The sequence below is a fragment of the Squalius cephalus genome (assembly GCF_949319135.1).
Source record: "Squalius cephalus genome assembly, chromosome: 6".
In the NCBI taxonomy this organism is placed as follows: domain Eukaryota; kingdom Metazoa; phylum Chordata; class Actinopteri; order Cypriniformes; family Leuciscidae; genus Squalius; species Squalius cephalus.
The window spans coordinates 21,859,390-21,879,465 of NC_137127.1; the positions used below are offsets into that span (position 1 = coordinate 21,859,390).

A 20,076-nucleotide genomic window follows, 5' to 3' on the forward strand; every position below is an offset into this window, starting at 1 on the left:
AACTGCCTAGCAACCACCCAGAACATCCTAGCAACTGCCTAGCAACGCCCTAGCATCCACCCAATATACCATAGCAACTGACTAGCAACACCATAGCAACCACCCAGAACACCCTAGCAACCACCTAGCAACTGCCTAGCAACCAACCAGAATACCCTAGCAACCACCTAGCAACACCATAGCAACCACCCAGAATACCCTAGCAACCACCTAGCAACACCATAGCAACCACCCAGAATACCCTACCAACTGCCTAGCAACGCCCTAGCAACCACCAAAAATACCCTAGCAACCGCCTAGCAACACCATAGCAACCACCAAGAATACCCTAGCAACCGCCTAGCAACACCATAGCAACCACCAAGAATACCCAAGCAACCGCCTAGCAACCGCCTAGCAACCACCCAGAATACCCTAGCAACCACCTAGCAACACCATAGCAACCACCCAGAACACCCTATCAACGCCCTAGCAACCACCCAGAATACCCTAGCAACTGCCTAGCAACACCATAGCAACCACCCAGAATACCCTAGCAACTGCCTAGCAACACCCTAGCAACCACCAAGAATACCCTAGCAACCGCCTAGCAACACCATAGCAACCACCCAGAATACCCTAGCAACTGCCTAGCAACACCCTAGCAACCACCAAGAATACCCTAGCAACCGCCTAGCAACACCATAGCAACCACCCAGAATACCCTAGCAACTGCCTAGCAACATCATAGCAACTAATCAGAATACCCTAGCAACTGCCTTTAATATTATTAAATATTTTAAGAACTCTATAAAAACTCTATAGTAACCATCTACTAACCACCTAGTAACACCATAGCAACTACAAAAAATACCTTAGCAACCACCCTGAACACCCTAGCAACATCTAGAAAAGCTCTAGTCACCACCAAAAATACCCTAGCAACCACCCAGAACACCCTAGCAACTGCCTAGCAAACACCCAGAACACCTAGCAACTGCTTAGCAACCACTCAGAACACCCTAGCAACTGCCTAACAACGCCCTAGCATCCACTCGCAACACCATAGCAACCACCCAGAACACCCTAGCAACCACCTAGCAACCACCAAGAATTCCCTAGCAACCACCCAGAACACCCTAGCAACTGCCTAGCAACGCCCTAGCAACCACCCAGAATACCATAGCAACTGCCTAGCAACCGCCAAGCAACCACCCAGAACACCCTAGCAACTGCCTAGCAACGCCCTAGCAACCACCCAGAACACCCTAGCAACTGCCTAGCAACCACCCAGAACACCCAAGCAACCACCCAGAATACCATAGCAACCGCCTAGCAACACCATAGCAACCACCCAGAACGCCCTAGCAACACCCTAGCAACCACCAAGAATACCCTAGCAACCGCCTAGCAACCAACCAGAACACCTTAGCAACTGCTTAGCAACACCATAGCAACTGCTTAGCAACACCATAGCAACTGCCCAGAACACCCTAGCAACCACCTAGCAACTGCCTAGCAACGCCCTAGCAACCACCCAGAATACCCTAGCAACCGCCTAGCAACACCATAGCAACCACCCAGAACACCCTAGCAACTGCCTAGCAACACCCTAGCAACCACCAGAATACCCTAGCAACCGCCTAGCAACCACCAGAATACCCTAGCAACCGCCTAGCAACACCATAGCAACCACCCAGAATACCCTAGCAACTGCCTAGCAACACCATAGCAACCACCCAGAATACCCTAGCAACCGCCTAGCAACACCATAGCAACCATTACGAATACCCTAGCAACACCATAGCAACCACCCAGAATACCCTAGCAACTGCCTAGCAACCACCCAGAACACCTAGCAACTGCCTAGCAACCACCCAGAACACCCTAGCAACCACCTAGCAACTGCCTAGCAACCACCAAGAATACCCTAGCAACCACCCAGAACACCCTAGCAACGCCCTAGCAACCACCCAGAATACCATAGCAACTGCCTAGCAACCACCCAGAACACCCTAGCAACTGCCTAGCAACCACCCAGAACACCCTAGCAACTGCCTAGCAACCACCCAGAACACCCAAGCAACCACCCAGAATACCCTAGCAACCGCCTAGCAACACCATAGCAACCACCCAGAACGCCCTAGCAACACCCTAGCAACCACCAAGAATACCCTAGCAACCACCTAGCAACCAACCAGAACACCTTAGCAACTGCTTAGCAACACCATAGCAACTGCCCAGAACACCCTAGCAACCACCTAGCAACTGCCTAGCAACGCCCTAGCAACCACCCAGAATACCCTAGCAACCGCCTAGCAACACCATAGCAACCACCCAGAACACCCTAGCAACTGCCTAGCAACACCCTAGCAACCACCAGAATACCCTAGCAACCGCCTAGCAACCACCAGAATACCCTAGCAACCGCCTAGCAACACCATAGCAACCACCCAGAATACCCTAGCAACTGCCTAGCGACGCCCTAGCAACCACCCAGAATACCCTAGCAACCACCCAGAATACCCTAGCAACCGCCTAGCAACACCATAGCAACCACCCAGAACACCCTAGCAACTGCCTAGCAACGCCCTAGCAACCACCCAGAATACCCTAGCAACTGCCTAGCAACCACCCAGAATACCCTAGCAACCGCCTAGCAACGCCATAGCAACCACTCAGAACACCCTAGCAACTGCCTAGCGACGCCCTAGCAACCACCCAGAATACCCTAGCAATGCCCTAGCAACCACCCAGAATACCCTAGCAACCACCTAACAACACCATAGCAACCACCCAGAACACCCTAGCAACTGCCTAGCAACGCCCTAGCAACCACCAATAATACCCTAGCAACACCCTAGCAACCACCTGAACAGCATGAATAAGCCATATCTCAGCACCAGAACATCGTACAGACATGTTTGTTGGCTTGCATGCAATCATGTACCACACTCTAGCAACCGAGTGGCGAGTTTTGCCACTGCAAGCACCACTTCACATTTTCTTCAGGAAATGTACATTCTAGTTATTATTTTTTTTATTCCACTTTTTTTTCGGCGCGTAACTCGCCCCGCACCGTTTGTCACAGACCCATGAATGAGGTGTGAAATCGACCGGCTCATTGAGGAGAGGTGTGCTATGACTTTTATAAGCGATCGGGGGTACGGTGTTCGCCCCAGGGGCGAAAAACGGGCCGAAAAAAACGCATAGACTTAACATTGCAAAAAACTTTGACGAGTCATAGCTCTGAGCGAGGATGTCGCAGAAACATGTAATTTGCCACATTTGAAGAGGCTGACAGGCTCTGTAAGAACATACATCACAATGGGGTAAAAGTTGCACCCCTGGGGGGCAGGAGCTGCCCAAAGTTGCCCCATTGACTTACTATGGGGAAGAAACGTCCCATGAAACACACATGCTTTTCCTACTATGGTAAATTGCATAGGGATTTTGTATTGCACATAGCTCTGGATCACAATGTCATAGAGACAAGGGGGCGGTCTCATTTCTCTCAGATGACCAATCAGTCTCTCAGGATCATTGTGAAGCTATCAAGCCATGCCCTAGCAACCATTTAGAGCACCTTAGCAACAAGTCCCATAGACTTCCATTGAAAGAGATAAAAGGGATATCTCCGGACTGAATTGTCATAGAAAAATGGGGGTGGTCTCATTTGACTCGGGGCAGCAAAAAGCCAGTCATGAATCACCTCAACACCTCCTAACCCCTCCCTAGCAACCATTGTCGAGCAACTTAGCAACCAAAATCCAAAGAGGGATATCTTATATTCTGAATGTCACAGAGGCATGGGAGTTGGTTTATATCATTCATAATGACAAGAAGCCTTTGCAGTTTCATCATTGGCAGCTGTCAAGCAACTCCATAGCAACCAAACAGGTTACCCTAGCAACCAAAATTCAAAGAGGGATATCTTCCACTCTGAATGTCACAGAGGCATGGGAGTTGGTTTATATCATTCATACTGACAAGCAGCCTTTGGAGTTTCATGATTGGAAGCTGCCAAGCCACTCCCTAGCAACCAAACAGAGTACCCTAGCAACCAACATCCAAAGAGGGATATCTTCCACTCTGAATGTCATAGAAGCATGGGAGTCGGTTTATATCATTCATAATAACAAGAAGCCTTTGCAGTTTCATCATTGGCAGCTACCAAGCAACTCCATAGCAACCAAACAGAGTACCCTAGCAACCAAAATCCAAAGAGGGATATCTTCCATTCTGAATGTCACAGAGGCATGGGAGTTGGTTTATATCATTCATAGTGACAAGAAGCCTTTGGAATTGCATCATTGGCAGCTGCCAAGTAACTATATAGCAACCAAACAGAGTACGCTAGCAACCAAAATCCAAAGAGGCATATCTTCCATTCTGAATGTCGCAGAGGCATGGGAGTTGGTTTATATCATTCATAGTGACAAGAAGCCTTTGGAGTTTCATGATTGGCAGCTGACAGGTCACTCGCTAGCAACCAAATAGAGTACCCTAGCAACTGTTTAGCAAAACGTATATCTCTGCATCAGAACATCGTATAGAGATGGGAGTTGGCTCATTAGTTTCAGTTGGAAAACAGTCTGTAAATATCAACCTGGTAACTGTGTGTTCACACCCTAGCAACCATTTAGAGCCACCTAGCAACCATATTGCAACACATAGAAGCCATATTTCAGCTCCACAAAATCGTACAGACATGGTTGTTGGCTCGTATGCAATCATGTACAACACCCTAGCAACCGAGTGGCGAGTTTTGCCACTGCAAGCACCACTTCACATTTTCTTCAGGAAATGTACATTCTAGTTATTCTTATTATTATTCTGGACAAAGTTTGGCGCGAAACTCGCCCCGCACCGTTTGTCACAGACCCCTGAGTGAGGTGTCAAATCGAGCGGCTCATTGAGGAGAGGTGTGCTATGACTTTTCTAAGCGATCGGGTGTACGATGTTCGCACAGCGGACGAAAAAGCGGCCAAAAAAGTCCCATTGACTTTACATTGGGAGTTCTAAAAATATTTGAATCCCAACTGCCGTTTTCACACACACAGACTCCAAAGGGCCTGACAGCCCTGCATCTCTCCCTCTCTCTCTCCCTCAGAGGATTTAAATTATCAAGCAGCCAATAAGTAATGGCATAAAATCTTCATAGCCACACCCTAGCAACCAGTTTCAGCACCCTAGCAACCACTAAGAGCTCCCTAGCAACCACCCTATACCAAAAAAAAAAAAGTTTTTTTTTTTTTTTTACAGCATTACACTCGTGGCCTTGCGAAATCACTCCATGCTTGTGCCTATTCGGCCATAGGCACGAGGCCGCAGGCCGAGTGCCGTACTGAACCACCCAGAACACCCTATTCGGCCATAGGCACGAGGCCGCAGGCCGAGTGCCGTACTGAAGGCACTCGCAACCACCCAGAACACCCTAGCAACTGCTTTTTTGAAAAAAATTAAAGCAATATTACACTCGTGGCCTTGCGAAATTGCTCCATGCTTGTGCCTATTCTGCCATAGGCACGAGGCCGCAGGCCGAGTGCCGTACATAAGTAGGGCCCTATAATTTCCGCGATCACGGAATCGCGGACGGAATCGCGGAATTGGCAAATTAACGCGGAATCTAGTGTCAACGCGGAATTTCGCGGAATTTTAGATATTTGGAATAAAATTCTGTTTTTGTGTGGGAGAAAAACGTATGTCTGAGGAAAATCGCATATTACTGAAAGAACGAACTGAGAGAGAGAGGCCCGGTCGCGCGCGCGTCTTCAAACTGTCTTGCTCTCTCTCACTCCCTCGCGCTTATTAATCTAAATCAATTGAGAATTGACACAATGATAAAAGATCTGAAGAACGAAGTTTCACGTGGAGTATTCGGATATTTTTTTTTTCCTGAATTAGGCTACCGCTGGGTGTGAATTGTGCAAAAAAAATACTTTTTTACCTTGCCTTCTTCTCTGAAAAGCATTCCGCCCATTCAGCTGACATAAAAAACACTTTCAATAAACTAAACAAAACCTATCCAATGATGAAATGTTGTCTGTGTTGACAAATCTTGTGCGATGTCCTAACTGCCGGGATAATCACACAACGCGTACAAGTCTGCTAATGATACGTCCGATTCGCGAACTAATGACTCCTTTGAACCGATTCACTTTAATGAATGGTTAAAACAACTGATCTGTCCAACACTGAATCGGTTCGGTGTATAACAAAATCGGTAACACTTTACAATAAGGTTCCATTTATTAAACTCTAGTTAACTAGATCAGTTAACATTAACTATTAATAAACTGCACTTCTACAGCATTTATTAATCTTTATTAATGTTAATTTCACCATTTAGTAGCCTACATTATTTAAATGAAAAGTTGTATTAGTTAACATTAGTTAGCTTAATGCACTGTGTGAAGTAACATAATAAAAATGCAGGGTTAGGGTTAACTAAGATTAACAAAGATTAATAAATACAGTAACAAATGTATTGCTCGTGGTTCATGTTAGTTAGCCTAATACATTCACTAAAGTAAACAAACCAAACCACATTTAACACCTCTTAAAACGAGAATTTTGTTTGTTACCTCAATAAATTTAGGGTCATTCTTATTTTATTTGTGTATATTTAATCATTAACATTAAAAACACTCTTTTTACGACTAAAATAACAGTAAAGGGTAAAAAAAAAACTGAATTCCCAAAAATTAAAACGGAAAAAACGGAATTTGCAAAAATTAAAACGGAAAAAACGGAATTTGGGGAAAAATAAAACGGAATTTGGGAAAAAATAAAACGGATTTTATAGGGCCCTACATAAGGCACTCGCAACCACCCAGAACACCCTAGCAACTGCCTAGCAACCACCCAGAACACCTAGCAACTGCCTAGCAACCACCCAGAACACTCTAGCAACTGCCTAACAACGCCCTAGCATCCACCCAGAACACCTAGCAACTGCCTAGCAACCACCCAGAACACTCTAGCAACTGCCTAGCAACGCTCTAGCATCCACCCAGAACACCTAGCAACTGCGTAGCAACCACCCAGAACACTCTAGCAACTGCCTAGCAACGCCCTAGCATCCACCAGAACACCCTAGCAACTGCCTAGCAACCACCCAGAACACCTAGCAACTGCCAAGCAACCACCCAGAACACTCTAGCAACTGCCTAGCAACACCATAGCAACCACCCAGAATACCCTAGCAACTGCCTAGCAACACCATAGCAACCACCCAGAATACCCTAGCAACCGCCTAGCAACACCATAGCAACCACCCAGAACAGCCTAGCAACCACCAAGAATACCCTAGCAACCACCTTGCAACACCTTAGCAACCACCCAGAATACCCTAGCAACCGCCTAGCAACACCATAGCAACCACCCAGAATACCCTAGCAACCGCCTAGCAACACCATAGCAACCACCCAGAACACCCTAGCAACTGCCTAGCAACCACCCAGAACACCCTAGCAACCACCTAGAATACCCTAGCAACCACCTAGCAATCACCCAGGACACTTTAGCAACCCACTAGAAACACCCTGGCAACTTTTAAACTTTAAACTACTTTAAACTTTAAACTACTTTAACCTTTAAACTACTTTAAACTTTAAACTAATTTAAACATCAAACTACTTTAAACTTTAAACTAGAGGTCGACCGATTCATCGGTTTTGCCGATTAATCGGCACCGATAGTTGATTGGTGGAACTATCGTTATCGGCAAAAATACATACCGATAGTTTTTCCTGGTTGCGTCCGTTGCTGGAGCGGCTGAGAAACGCGCGCTGTCATTCATTACACAGTAAGAGAGAGCTGAGAAGGCTCTGCTGGCATCATGCAGTACAAGAGCGGCCTCTAGAGGTGTAATAAAAACTATCACTGATGCCTCGTGTTGTTTATTTCGACACGTGATGCTGCGTGCTGCACTGAGAGCACAAGCTGCGTGGAGAGCGCTCAGATGCGCGTTTAAACCACCGACAGCTAAAAGGTATTTTTTCATATCATTATAAAGCGATTAATTTGTTGACTAAATGCTGCATTAGTAGAGAAAGAACAGCACAACAGTATGTTTGTTTGCCTTCGAGGCTGAGAGGACGCTAATAGTAGTACCTCAAGCGGTTAAAACACTGACAAAAATAAACCAAGTCTGACCCGAATGTTTTTATGTGACAATTGTTAACATCTATTTGCCTTAGTTTATATCCAGCTGGTCACTTTTATGCATTAAATATGCAGATAAGTTGCATATTTAAAGCTAGAGACGTAAGATAGCAAACTGATATGTTCATACAGCCGACAGAAACTAAACAAATCAGAAAAGCATTCGATTTCGGTTATTTTTTCATCATCACTTTAATACATATTTTGTTATTTTGATTAGATAATCATAAAGTGTTTATAAAATAGAAGCAAAAGTGTGAGACTATACATGTAATATTTATGTCATTTCAATGCTTTGGCGTTGTAGATATTTAAAGTTGGCCATCTTTAAGCAAGACTGTTTGGGTTTAATATGAAATGATAACCCTTACAATAAAATTCCATATGTAACATTAACTAAGGTTAATAACTGCTGTATAAGGATTGTTCATTGTTTGTTTGTTAATTAACATGTACTAATACATTTTTAAATTAAGGTTTTTATTTGTTAACCATAGTTAACCATCAAACTAACATGTTTGTTTACCATTTGTTAACCATCAAACTATGGTGATCAAGGTGCAATTTGTTTTTATCCAGTATCAATTTTAAAAACTATCGGTTGATTAATCGGTTATCGGCAAGTATGGCCCAACCTAGCTATCGTTATCGGTAAAATCCACTATCGGTCGACCTCTACTTTAAACTAATTTAAACTTTAAGCTTCTTCAAACTTTCTAGTCCGGCTTTCTCAAGCCAACTTAAAGTTTGTCTCGACGAACTTTTTAATCTAGTTATTATTATTATTTTCCGCTAAAACGCATCGTGCAGCCCAAACCGTAAGGGCTAGAGCTTTGAAACTTTGCCATATGGTAGTACAAAAATCGGGGAGAAGTTATCAAATTATGACCTCGATTGGCCCATAGGTGGCGCTATAACGACCAAAAGCGCGAAACTGCTCATAACTCCTAGACCGTATGTCGTAGACTCAAGTGTCTTATATCATTGGACAGCTGGACGCCTGGTGGTCAAAACGTATATCTCCGATTTCATTTACGGTATGCAAATCTTCCGCCATTTTGAATTATGTCAAAAACCTACTTTTGCGAACTAGTCCCTGGTTTTGTGTCCGGTCGGAACCAAACCAGTGCAGAAATGTTCTCTGGAGTCTGATTATCAATAATTATCGAAAAAAAGTTGAAATTTCGATTCACGGTCGCTAAGGGGCGCCAAAACGTTTGAAGAAGCCGGAGCCTATTTTACTAAAATGGCTATAACTCCAGAAGTAAATGAGGTATCTTCACCAAACTCAGTACAAATGTGTACGAGGTCAATCTGAGGTCATAGTAAAACAATTGCGGCGATTGGCCACATGGTGGCGCTATAACATGAAAAAAACATAAATCAGGCTATAACCACCTGACCGTTAGTCCGATTGACTTGAAAATTGGTATGCAGTGTCTTGGTCCAAGGCCCCATGTATATCTATGAGGACATTGGCGTATCTCAAAAAACATGGCCGCTGTCGGCCAATGAAATTTGAGCACCTATAAGACAAGGTTAACAGAGGCCGATCGGAACGAAACTCGATGGGCATGTTTGACTCATGGCCCTAGAGGTCTGTAAGAATTTTGAAAGAAATCGGCCACTAGTTGGCGCTAATGAGGTTTACGCCCTCTGTAATCACGTGGTGTTGCACACATCAACACAATAAGCATATCATTTGATAGATCTCCTCATGATGAACAACTTTGCCTCAAGAACCATTGCTGTCAATCAAACCGTTCATTAAATATTCGTAATTATGTTAAAAACCTACTTTTGCGAACTAGTCCCTGGTTTTTCGCCCGATCAGAACCAGACCAGTCTAGGACAATTCTCTGGACTCTCTAGATCAATAATTATCAAAAAAAGTTGAACTTTTGCATTTTGATGACTGTAATAGAGTCATTTATAAAATGGGCGTGACAAAATACACTCAAAAACCTATAAATCCTAAACAAAAACTCAGAACTTCACAATAATTGTTGAGCATATGTGACATAACATCATTAACAAGCATGCAAAATTTCATGGAGATCGGACTATAGGTGGCGCTATAACTGTTAAAAAGCTTTGAAAAACATATATTTCCTATGGTAAATTGCCTGTATTGGCTGTGAATGGTGTTTTCCATCTATGATCATATAATGTTCATATTATAATGTTCAAAACCAGTGCAGTACAATTCTCTGAACTCTCTAGATCAGTGGTTCTCAACTCCAGTCCTCGGGACCCGTTGCTCTGCACATTTTGTATGTCTCTCTTATCTGACACACTCAGTTCAGTTCATGGAGTCTCTCTTAACGAGCTGATGATCTGATTCAGGTGTGTTAAATAAGGGAGAATATTAAGAATATGGTGTATCAATAGCCTGACTTTGTCATACTCATATTCTAGTCACAATGTGAGTCTGATACTGCTCCATAGAGATTTGATTATGGGGCGTGTCTCAACCGAACCAGGAAAAAAAAAAACTCTGCACTCAATTGGATAGACCTACAACCAATCAGAGCAACGGAGGAAATGACGCATGTTCTTCATTCATATTTTCAACCAACAAAATGTCGCGGCTCTCTGTTCCTCTTTTAAAATGAATGCGCTGTGGATATCTTCTATAACAGACGCGATGGCGGAATCTACACATGATGTTTAATAAACAAAGTTCGGGAGGAGCACGTACAAATAATCAATCCAATATCAACTTGTCATCAAACAATACCATGTCTAACGTTACCCTATATCAGCATGAGGAAGCATATTCACTCTGTCAACTTACCTAACAGTCCTTGACAGTTTTTCAGCATCCCTCCACCACCCCGAATCCTCACTCTTGTCTTGGCTTGTTCTCTCTCAACCAGGAATATGGGGGGGGGGGGGGGGGGGGGGGTATGGCTACCGAGCCCACAGCCCTCTCCTCGGACAGCACGTCACATACGCATTTATTCATTCAATTCTCCAGCTGCAGTCGTCTTTGTTGTAAACTAATTCAAATCAAGCGCTCTTTGGTGACGTGGGTGATTACGTAACCGCATATCATCTGTCCATCATCGATTAAAGCCCGACCTGGCAATTTGATTGGCTCGGCCTTCTGGGAGCCGAGCATAATTACTCCTCAACGGATCGAGTCCAGACCGAACTTCCCGACCAAAAAATGTTGTGGGCGGGGTTCGGGCTGGCACCCAGGCTAGTGTATCAAGGTAAATCATGCTAGAATCCTGGCAAATCATTCTAGAACGTGGTATATCATGGTAAATCATGCTAGAACATGGTAAATCATGGTAAACTATGCTAGAACAGGGTAAATCATGGTAAACCATGATAAATCATGATATTCTATGGTAAATCATGCTAGAACATGGCAAATCAAGGTAAACTACCATAAAATCATGGTAAACTATGCTAGAACAGGGTAAATCATGGTAAACCATGATAAATCATGATAAACTATAGTAAATCACGTTAGAATGTGGTATATCATGGTAAATCATGCTAGACCATGGTAAATCAAGGTAAACTAATATAAAATCATGGTAAACTATTCTAGAACAGGGTAAATCATGGTAAACATGCTAGAACATGGTCTTTTCCATCTATGATGTCAGTGGTTAAATGCTTGCTAAATAAAATTTGATGTCTTTTTATGCTTTTGTGCTTAAAGGCCTTAACTGCTTGAACCCCGATAAATGCTGCTTGCAGCTTTAATTATTATTATTACATTAACTCTTTTCCCGCCATTGACGGAAATAAGCATCCAAACATTTTAACGATGAATGAAATGAACGGTAACCCCACCTATAATTGACCACTTTTGCTTTCAAATTCATGGCTGACTGTGAATAGAGCATCTCTACAATGACATAAGTAACTGAAAACCTTTGCATGGTGCTTCATTCACGTCACTAGTTTTCAGAAAGTCTGAGATGACTGTCAATATCAGCCAGCAAAAAAAATATATAAATAATATTTGTCCAATACATGAATGTAAATGTCTTCTCTGCAGGTATGTCTTGGATCTGATGAGTCTGTAAAGCACCCTTGAAAGTAGTACACAGCAACCAGGTCAGCCTTTTTTATCAGCTTAATGTTTAGCATCTATCAAACACAGAAATCACACTGACAGAGTGAAAGGAGCCACACAGGAGCTCTTTTATGATTCCACACGGCTTAAGACTCCATTAGGCTAAAAGGCCCTTAATATCCAAAGGTTGGCTTTGATTTCATGTTTTTTTTTATGTGCGCTCTAAGTGAGAGGTTAATTCAGTGTGTCTTTGAGTTTGTGCGGGGCTTCCATCATATTTTACGTCTTTCTTTTGAGCCAACTGTTCTGGAAAGCCTTTCTTAATTATCTATTCTTCCACAAGGGTCTTTTAGACCTAAAATGAGACTGTCAGAAGTAAAACTTCATGTGAAGGGTTGATTTCTGTGCTGTTGTTCAAGTGCATTTGTGCAGCTTAAAACCGACAAGTCAATGCCACCGGTGAAAAACCAGGAAGTAGATGAGACAGTGGCTGATGTATAATGCTCTATTTACAGTCAGACATGATTAATTTATTTCACAAGAAAAAGGGGCCCATAACAGGAGGGTTACCAAGATAAAGTGAAAAGTATTCATCTGGTCCATGAGCTCCATGTACAACAGTTTTTATTAGGGTGCTTTCACACTGGCAGTTTAGTTTGAAAATGTTGAACTGTGTGAATGTGAAAGCAATTGCACATAGTGAAACCCAAGTCTCTGCTGTGCATTCAGTTTTTTACCATGTATCATGCACGCTTGTGATGATGTAAGATGAATGCAAATGCACCAGGGTTCGATAGTCAAGTGACTGTGAAACCAGACCAACGCCGCGGGAGGCGACAGGAACAATCGCACTCGGACTCGGACTGCAGCAAACATGCCCAGTGTGAAAGTCCTCTTAGGATACTGAGTCTTACGTGATCTTTCAAAAGTACAACTCATTTCTTTCTGTTAAAGTTCAGGACAAAATGACTGAGTGAAATTTGTGATTACAGAGGGAACAGTAGTGATGGCATATCGAACCATGACTTTATCCAATTACTAGTAGCTGTGATGTCATTTTCAGTAATATAACCCTATGGAATTGCCATCCAGCTCTTAAAAATCAATTCTATGATGGTATCGGAAGGTAATACCATGGTACTTTGATATACGCTACTGTTCAAAAGTTCAGGGTCAAGTAAGAAATAAATATTTATATTCAGCAAGGATGCACTAAAATTATCAAAAGTGACAGTAAAGACATTTATAATCTTACCAAATATTTCTATTTCAAATGCTGTTCTTTTGAACTTTCTATTCATAAAAACAGTAGCAGTTTATTTTACAGTCCTGTTCCCCATTTACATACTATAAGTTCATAGTAATCACAATAACTAGGTACTAACCCTGAACCAACCCCTAAACCTAACCTTAACCCATGTTGTTACCTTATAAATACCCAGTACTTTCTTATGTAATGACCTGATCAATATCAGTCCTTCTGTTATTTTGTTTATTTCTGAAATATGTGGGTTATTGTATTTTGTTTGATAGTGTTTAATGCATATGCAAGAAGATTTATCCTTTAATTATTTCTTTGCTGTTCAGATATGCCTGGCAATTTAACAGTTAAGTTGTGTTTCTTCAAAATGTTTTAAGGATGGTTCATCACATGAGAAAAGCTCACTAATCAATCTGTTAATTTTAGAGATTTAGTGATTAATAAAGTATTCTGTTGAACTTTGTGAAATCCCGCGAGAGGGAAGGACGAGAACGGAAACAGGAAGGAGAGGGAAAAAAAAACGAGACTGAGCACGAGGGCTAGTCTGCTGTTAACACAGAGTTTGTTGGCTTAACGCTTTAAGTTGGACTATAAGTTGTTTTATCAGAAAATGCGCTCTCTGCGTAGGAGTTTGTGACTGAGGGAAAGTGAAATACCACCGGAGGTGTGTGTTTTTGGACTGTGACGCGAGCTTAGGCCTGTAAGCTTCTCTGGCTAAATTAGCTTGTGGTTTTTCAGTAACGTTACTGTCACACAATCGCGGGAGTGACTGCATACACATCGTTTGCCTGCTGGACGAGAGGAGACGATATCGGGAAGAGATTCGATGGCTGACGCGGACGGTTTCGTCATTGGGGACTGTTTGACTGTCGATGCTGGACGGACGACGCTGATTAACCCTCGCGGTGCCGCTTGCAACTGGGATTTCGTCTGACAAGAGAGAGAGTTACAGACGCGGTAGGATCTGAGCTTTTCACTTCACGCCAGGAGGTATTGTTGCTTACTTCACTTTATGAGCTCCAACATTAAGCGCGCCAACGAACTAACTTAATGCAGGCCTGCTAAAAGAACTGAAAAATAAGAGTGCACTCAGGTTATCACAGACTATTGACTTTATTCCCCGGGGTTTTATTTTTTATTTGTTTCTTCTTCAAATTGGGTTTTATTTTCATATTTGCTCTTTACTGTTCAACTGTTATGTGAGTTTTGCAAAATACAAAAGGAGGAAATTGAGCTATAGCGTTCTTGTTGTTTATTCTTTCACCAGCCATTGTATTTGTGTAGCTCAGTGTTTTGTGTGGTAATAGTTTATGTTTTAAAACCAAGAATATCCTTTCAGGTACCCATTGATCAGCAGAGAGATAGTGAGAATCATAATGTTCTTAGACAGGGTTGTTATACAATGGAATGTCTCTTTCACCATTTTACCAAGCATCAGGGTTAAGAGGGTTTAATACTTTATACGTTGCTGTATAACGTACTTGCCTCATCACGAGCCTATGGTGAAAAGGGTTACATAGGTAAGTACACTCTATTTTACAGTACATGTACTTAAAGCAAAAAAAAATAAAAAATAAAAATTTAAGTTTCCATAAGAATGTTAAAGGTGAGGTATGTAAGATTTTTGTTAAAATACATTCACTTAACCCAGTTTATTGTTCATTGACTACTATTATTAAGCCATTCATGGGTTTATCTCCCCCAAAGGTGTGAACATTGAGCCCCTCAGGCAACACTAAAATACTGAAAGCGGTCCACTCAGATCCATCAATCTCTTTCCAGCTCAACCTATAGCATGAGTTTGGGGTGTGGCTACTGTAGCAGGCAGGTGGAGCCAGAGGATGATTAGCAGCTATGGGACCATGACTGACACATCACATGGGAAAAGACAATTCAGCTTTGGTTACAGAAGTGCAAGCCAAAATTCACTGCATTTAGAAAGATTAAAGGATTTCAGTTCACCCGAAAATGAAAATTAGCCTATGTTTTACTCACCCTCAAGTCATCCTAGGTGTATATATGACATTCTTCTTTCAGACGAATACAATCAGAGTTATATAAAAAAATGTCCTGGCTCTTCCAAGCTTTATAATGGCAGTGCATTGCAGTTTCTCTTTTGAAGTACAAAAAAGTGCTCCACACGGTTCCGTGGGGTTAATAAAGGCCTTCTGAAACGAAGCAATGAGTTTGTCTAAGAAAAATATTCATATTTAACACTTTACAAAGTAGAATTCTAGCTTCCGGCCAAACGGCCATACACAGTTTACTTGTGCCTAATGCGCAACTTACACTACTTGTGACTTCGGAAGTAGCGTAGTTCATCATGGCGTAGCAGAAATATCAGCAGTATGTCGTATTACTCTCATAAGTTAACTTTACACTTAAGTGGAATCCGTTTTTTTTTTTTTTTTTTTTTTTGGCCGGAAGCTAGTTATTTTACTTTATAAAGTTTTAAATATGGATATTTTTCTTGCACAAACGCATCACTTCGCTTCAGAAGGCCTTTATTAACCTCACAGAGCCATGTGGAGCACTTTTATGATGGATAGATGCACTTTTATGGACTTCAAAACAGAAACAGCAATTCACTGCCATTATAAAGCTTGGAAGAGCCAGGACATTTTTTACTATAACTCCGATTGTATTCGTCTGAAAGAAGAATGTCATATACACCTAGGATGACTTGAGAGTGAGTAAATCATGGGCTAATTTAAATTTTTGGGTGAACTATCCCTTTAATCAGGTCATGAGCACATTGAAGCGAAAGTAGCATTACGATGCAACATGCTTCAATACCATTCAGCATCATCACGCACCTGATCAGAAGGACCAGTTTACTTTGTTTCCAGTGCATAGGCAAGAAGCATGAGTCTCAAGTCTTAAGGACATCAAAGGTTTGTATTTACAACGTGTTTTGCAGCGTTGAGCAACGATCTCATGATTTTGCAATCACAAACATATCTGGTGATTTCTTGAACACAATGCCCGATCAGAGGTGTTTAAGTTAGCATTGAACAAAAACTCTGGCGTTTTGAGCATTGAGTGGATTCTGAGTTCTGCACAATTGCAAATACCCTCATTGTTATAAACAATTATGTAAATAGGAGATTCATTGTGTTGTCAGCTTCATTGATTATAACGGAACTTGGTGAGATTGCGATGAACTAAGATGAGCGACCGTTTTTGGTTTCACTTTATCTTTTTCGTTTCACTTTGGTCCCTTTAACACATTATGTTGACTAAGTAACGTTGTATTAGTAGTAGAGTATTTGTAGACTGGTACGGTTAGGTTTGGAATAAGTTGACATTTAGTTGCAAAGTTTCTTATAGTCAGTAGAATGTCTGTTGGAGGACCATCACAATAAAGAATTAGCAGATATTAAGCAGACCGTCTATTAATACTCTAATGAGAGTTAGTTGACATGTAGTTGCAAAGTTACTCATAGACAACAGAATGTTCAAAAGGGACCATCAAAATAAAGTGTTACCCAGTTTTTTTTGTGATTATAAAGGGAGCGTGCTTTCTGCCATACCAAATCCCACATACTGTATGCTTGCTTTTCAGTTAAAATTAGCAGTGGTTTGTGAAACCTAGCCACCTTAGTTACAAATGATTTATTGAGAGCATTTATGCTCAATATGTGGATGTTTCTAATCTTTCCAACTGAATTTCTGAGATTAAGACATGGATGTCTATTCATTTTTTTTTGTTTAAATAGTTCTAAAACTTAAGTCAAGCCCCTTGGCTCTCCCCAACAACTGTGTAATGCTGGCTCTATAGCTTTCCCTGTTGATAGTGTTTCCTTAAGTTACAAATAAAAATAAAAATCGAGTCATCTTTGATTGCCAGCCTGTCATTCGACCCTATTGTGTAGAACACCGTTAAGACCTCCCTTGAATAATAAGAAATGTTTCTTGAGCAGCAAAATCAGCATATTAGAATGATTTCTGAAGAATCGTGACACTGAAGACTGGAGTAATGATGCTGAAAATCCAGCTTTACATCATAGAAATAAATTACATTTTAAAATATATTCAAATAGAAAAGATTTATTTTAAATTATAATAATATTTCACAATATTACTGTTTTTTTGCTGTAATTTTGATCAAATAAATTCATCATTGATGAGCATAAGAGACTTCTTTAATAAAACATTTAAAAAATCTTACCGACCCCAAACTTTGGAACAGTAGTGTATGTGATACTGAACATGGGCAGCACTTAGTGTACTATATTTTACTACATTAAAAAAAAAAAAAAAAATCATGATATTGCCATGGTTCTGTCTCCATTTTTTGGGTCCACTTTTTATATATTTTTGTAAACACCAACTGTTATGAGTATAAACTATGGAAAGGTTCCAATCCTGTATTAAATGAATACTCACTACTGGAATGTTTCATTGAATTTTGGAGACCAGTTGTTATTCTTGGTTTTGGTGCTAAACTTGCGTTTCTTGTCAGCCAGGTGTGGGCCGATGGCGTTGATCTCCACAAAGGGGCGAAACATCGCATTGGTCAGCCAGTTGATATTGTTCACACCCACAACTGCAGAGAAGAAGCGGATGGTCTCGAGTTAGATCATCAAACATGACACTGGTAAGACAGACATTGAAGTCACCATAAAATCAAAATGGACAATTCTTATTTTTTTATGGAATATTGTAGTATTTATTATAAATGACACATCTGTGGACATCATTATTTTTTAAATTCACGTGACTTGTAATCTCTATTCAAAATAACTTCCCCTCCCTTTTGACAACCTGTCACTCACAGGAGATCCACCAATAGCAAACCAACCATCCAATCAATTCCCCATGTACAAAATCAAGTCCTGCCTTACATTTGTTCTCGTTCCAGAAGCCGTTTCAGATATACGTCACAATAGGGAAGAAAAGACTGTCTGCTTCTGTTGCTTTAAACTCTCTGATGTGTTTTACTAGAATTCTTTATCCATCTCTAGAACTGTGTAACTAAACCTGAACTCGACTACCAGAGTGGGTCGTCTAGACTCTAAGATTGCAAAGAGAAATCCAACATGGAACTTCCAGACCTGCTCTGTAAAATAGATGCTGTATTATTAAACATCATTATGACTCTAAAATCAGATGAGGCATGTTTGAAGCTTTGCAAAATTGCAGACAAGAAATGATAGGGAAAATAGACCCATCAGGCATGATTGATAATTTATTTTAATATTAATATTAATGTGCAAAGTTGCTTGGCACAGATTAATAAACTATAGTTTAATTAATGTAATGTATACAATAAATCATGGAGAATAATTATGAATATTATAATGTCTGATTTGTGATGTGTCTCAAATTCATACATTAAATTCACAATAACACAATTTCACTAGTATTGTTTTGATTAGAAAAGTGTTTTTTTTAATGCATTTCTTTTCTTTCTTTTTTTTATGCAACAGGCTAGTTAGCTAGTCTGTTTTATTACGTTGTGGTTGCGGGTCATTAATTGAGCAGCAGCAAACGAATCTCACAATCCAAACTCTAATTAAATGAATATAAAGTCAGAGAGGCAAAGAGAAATATGGCAATTCGATTCATTTAGACATCAGAGTTTCTTAATCTTGAATTAATCGCTGTGTGTGTCTGTGTGTGTCTGTGTCTGTGTGTGTGTGTGTGTGTGTGTGTGTTACCTTTGACACTGACTTTGTGCTCTCCAGTACCGGGGTGTGAGAGCAGGTCCACCTGAATGGCGACCTCCCCATTGGATGCAGTCGTGGACTGACCTGGAATCAGTGTTGAGTCACATGATAACTTGACACATGATACATACTGTACGTCACATAAGAGCATGCGTGACACACTGACCCACACACCAATATACAATAAAACCATACAAATCAGTGGTCAATTATTATGTTTGTAGATTTGTATACAATGTGATCCAAATTATTATGCAAGTGACATATCAGTAGGGTTTCAGTACAATAAACATTCAAAAAATTTTTTTTTTTTTTAAGAAAGTGTTTGTTTTATTTCTCATGTCTTTGTAGATAACTGGTATCACTCCCAGACAGGTTTGTTCAGTAGTTTTCCAGACACTTAGGTAAATGGAAAACCTACTTAAAGAGGTTGTTCCACATCATTAAGCAAGTCACAGATCTCAAGCAATATGGGGAGGAAGAAAGATCTTTCTGAAGATGAAAAGCAAGTCTTGCAAAAGGCATGAAAACAACTAATACTTTGCGAAAACTGAATAGAGATTATCGAACTGTCAAAAGATGTATGAGTGATTTAGAGAACAGAAGAACTCGGTCAGATAAAGGCTTGTTAATACTATACTATACGGATTTGCGTTATAAAGGTTTTTTTTTTTCTTTTTCTTTTTTTCTTTATTTAACCAGGAAGATACTCATAGAGATTAAAAATCTCTTTTTCAAGAGTGTCCTGGCCAAGACAGGCAGCAGTACATACATACATACACAAAATACACAAAAATAATAAAAACATAAAACAACTGAAATAGCAATTCCATTAAAGTCAATCACAATCCTTAACACATCAGGCAAAACATCTACAGCCAGATGTGGCTGCCTCCAAGTCAGTTAACATCCTCTTAAAAGCGACCAATGAGACCAGCTTATTAAGTTTCATAGAT

The 20,076-nt window shown here is 40.9% G+C and overlaps 1 protein-coding gene across 2 annotated transcripts in view; it reads right to left on the reverse strand.

The window, feature by feature from the left end:
- Nucleotides 1-20,076, reverse strand: part of unc13c (unc-13 homolog C (C. elegans)) — a 558,188-nt gene that overhangs the window by 71,499 nt on the left and 466,613 nt on the right. For both annotated transcript variants that reach the window (XM_079873953.1, XM_079873952.1), the window contains exons 31-32: nt 19,112-19,204; nt 17,838-17,997 (exon numbers count right to left, since the gene is read on the reverse strand). In XM_079873953.1, the coding sequence (XP_079730079.1) occupies nt 17,838-17,997; nt 19,112-19,204 (253 nt within the window). The remainder of the gene's footprint in view (nt 1-17,837; nt 17,998-19,111; nt 19,205-20,076) is intronic.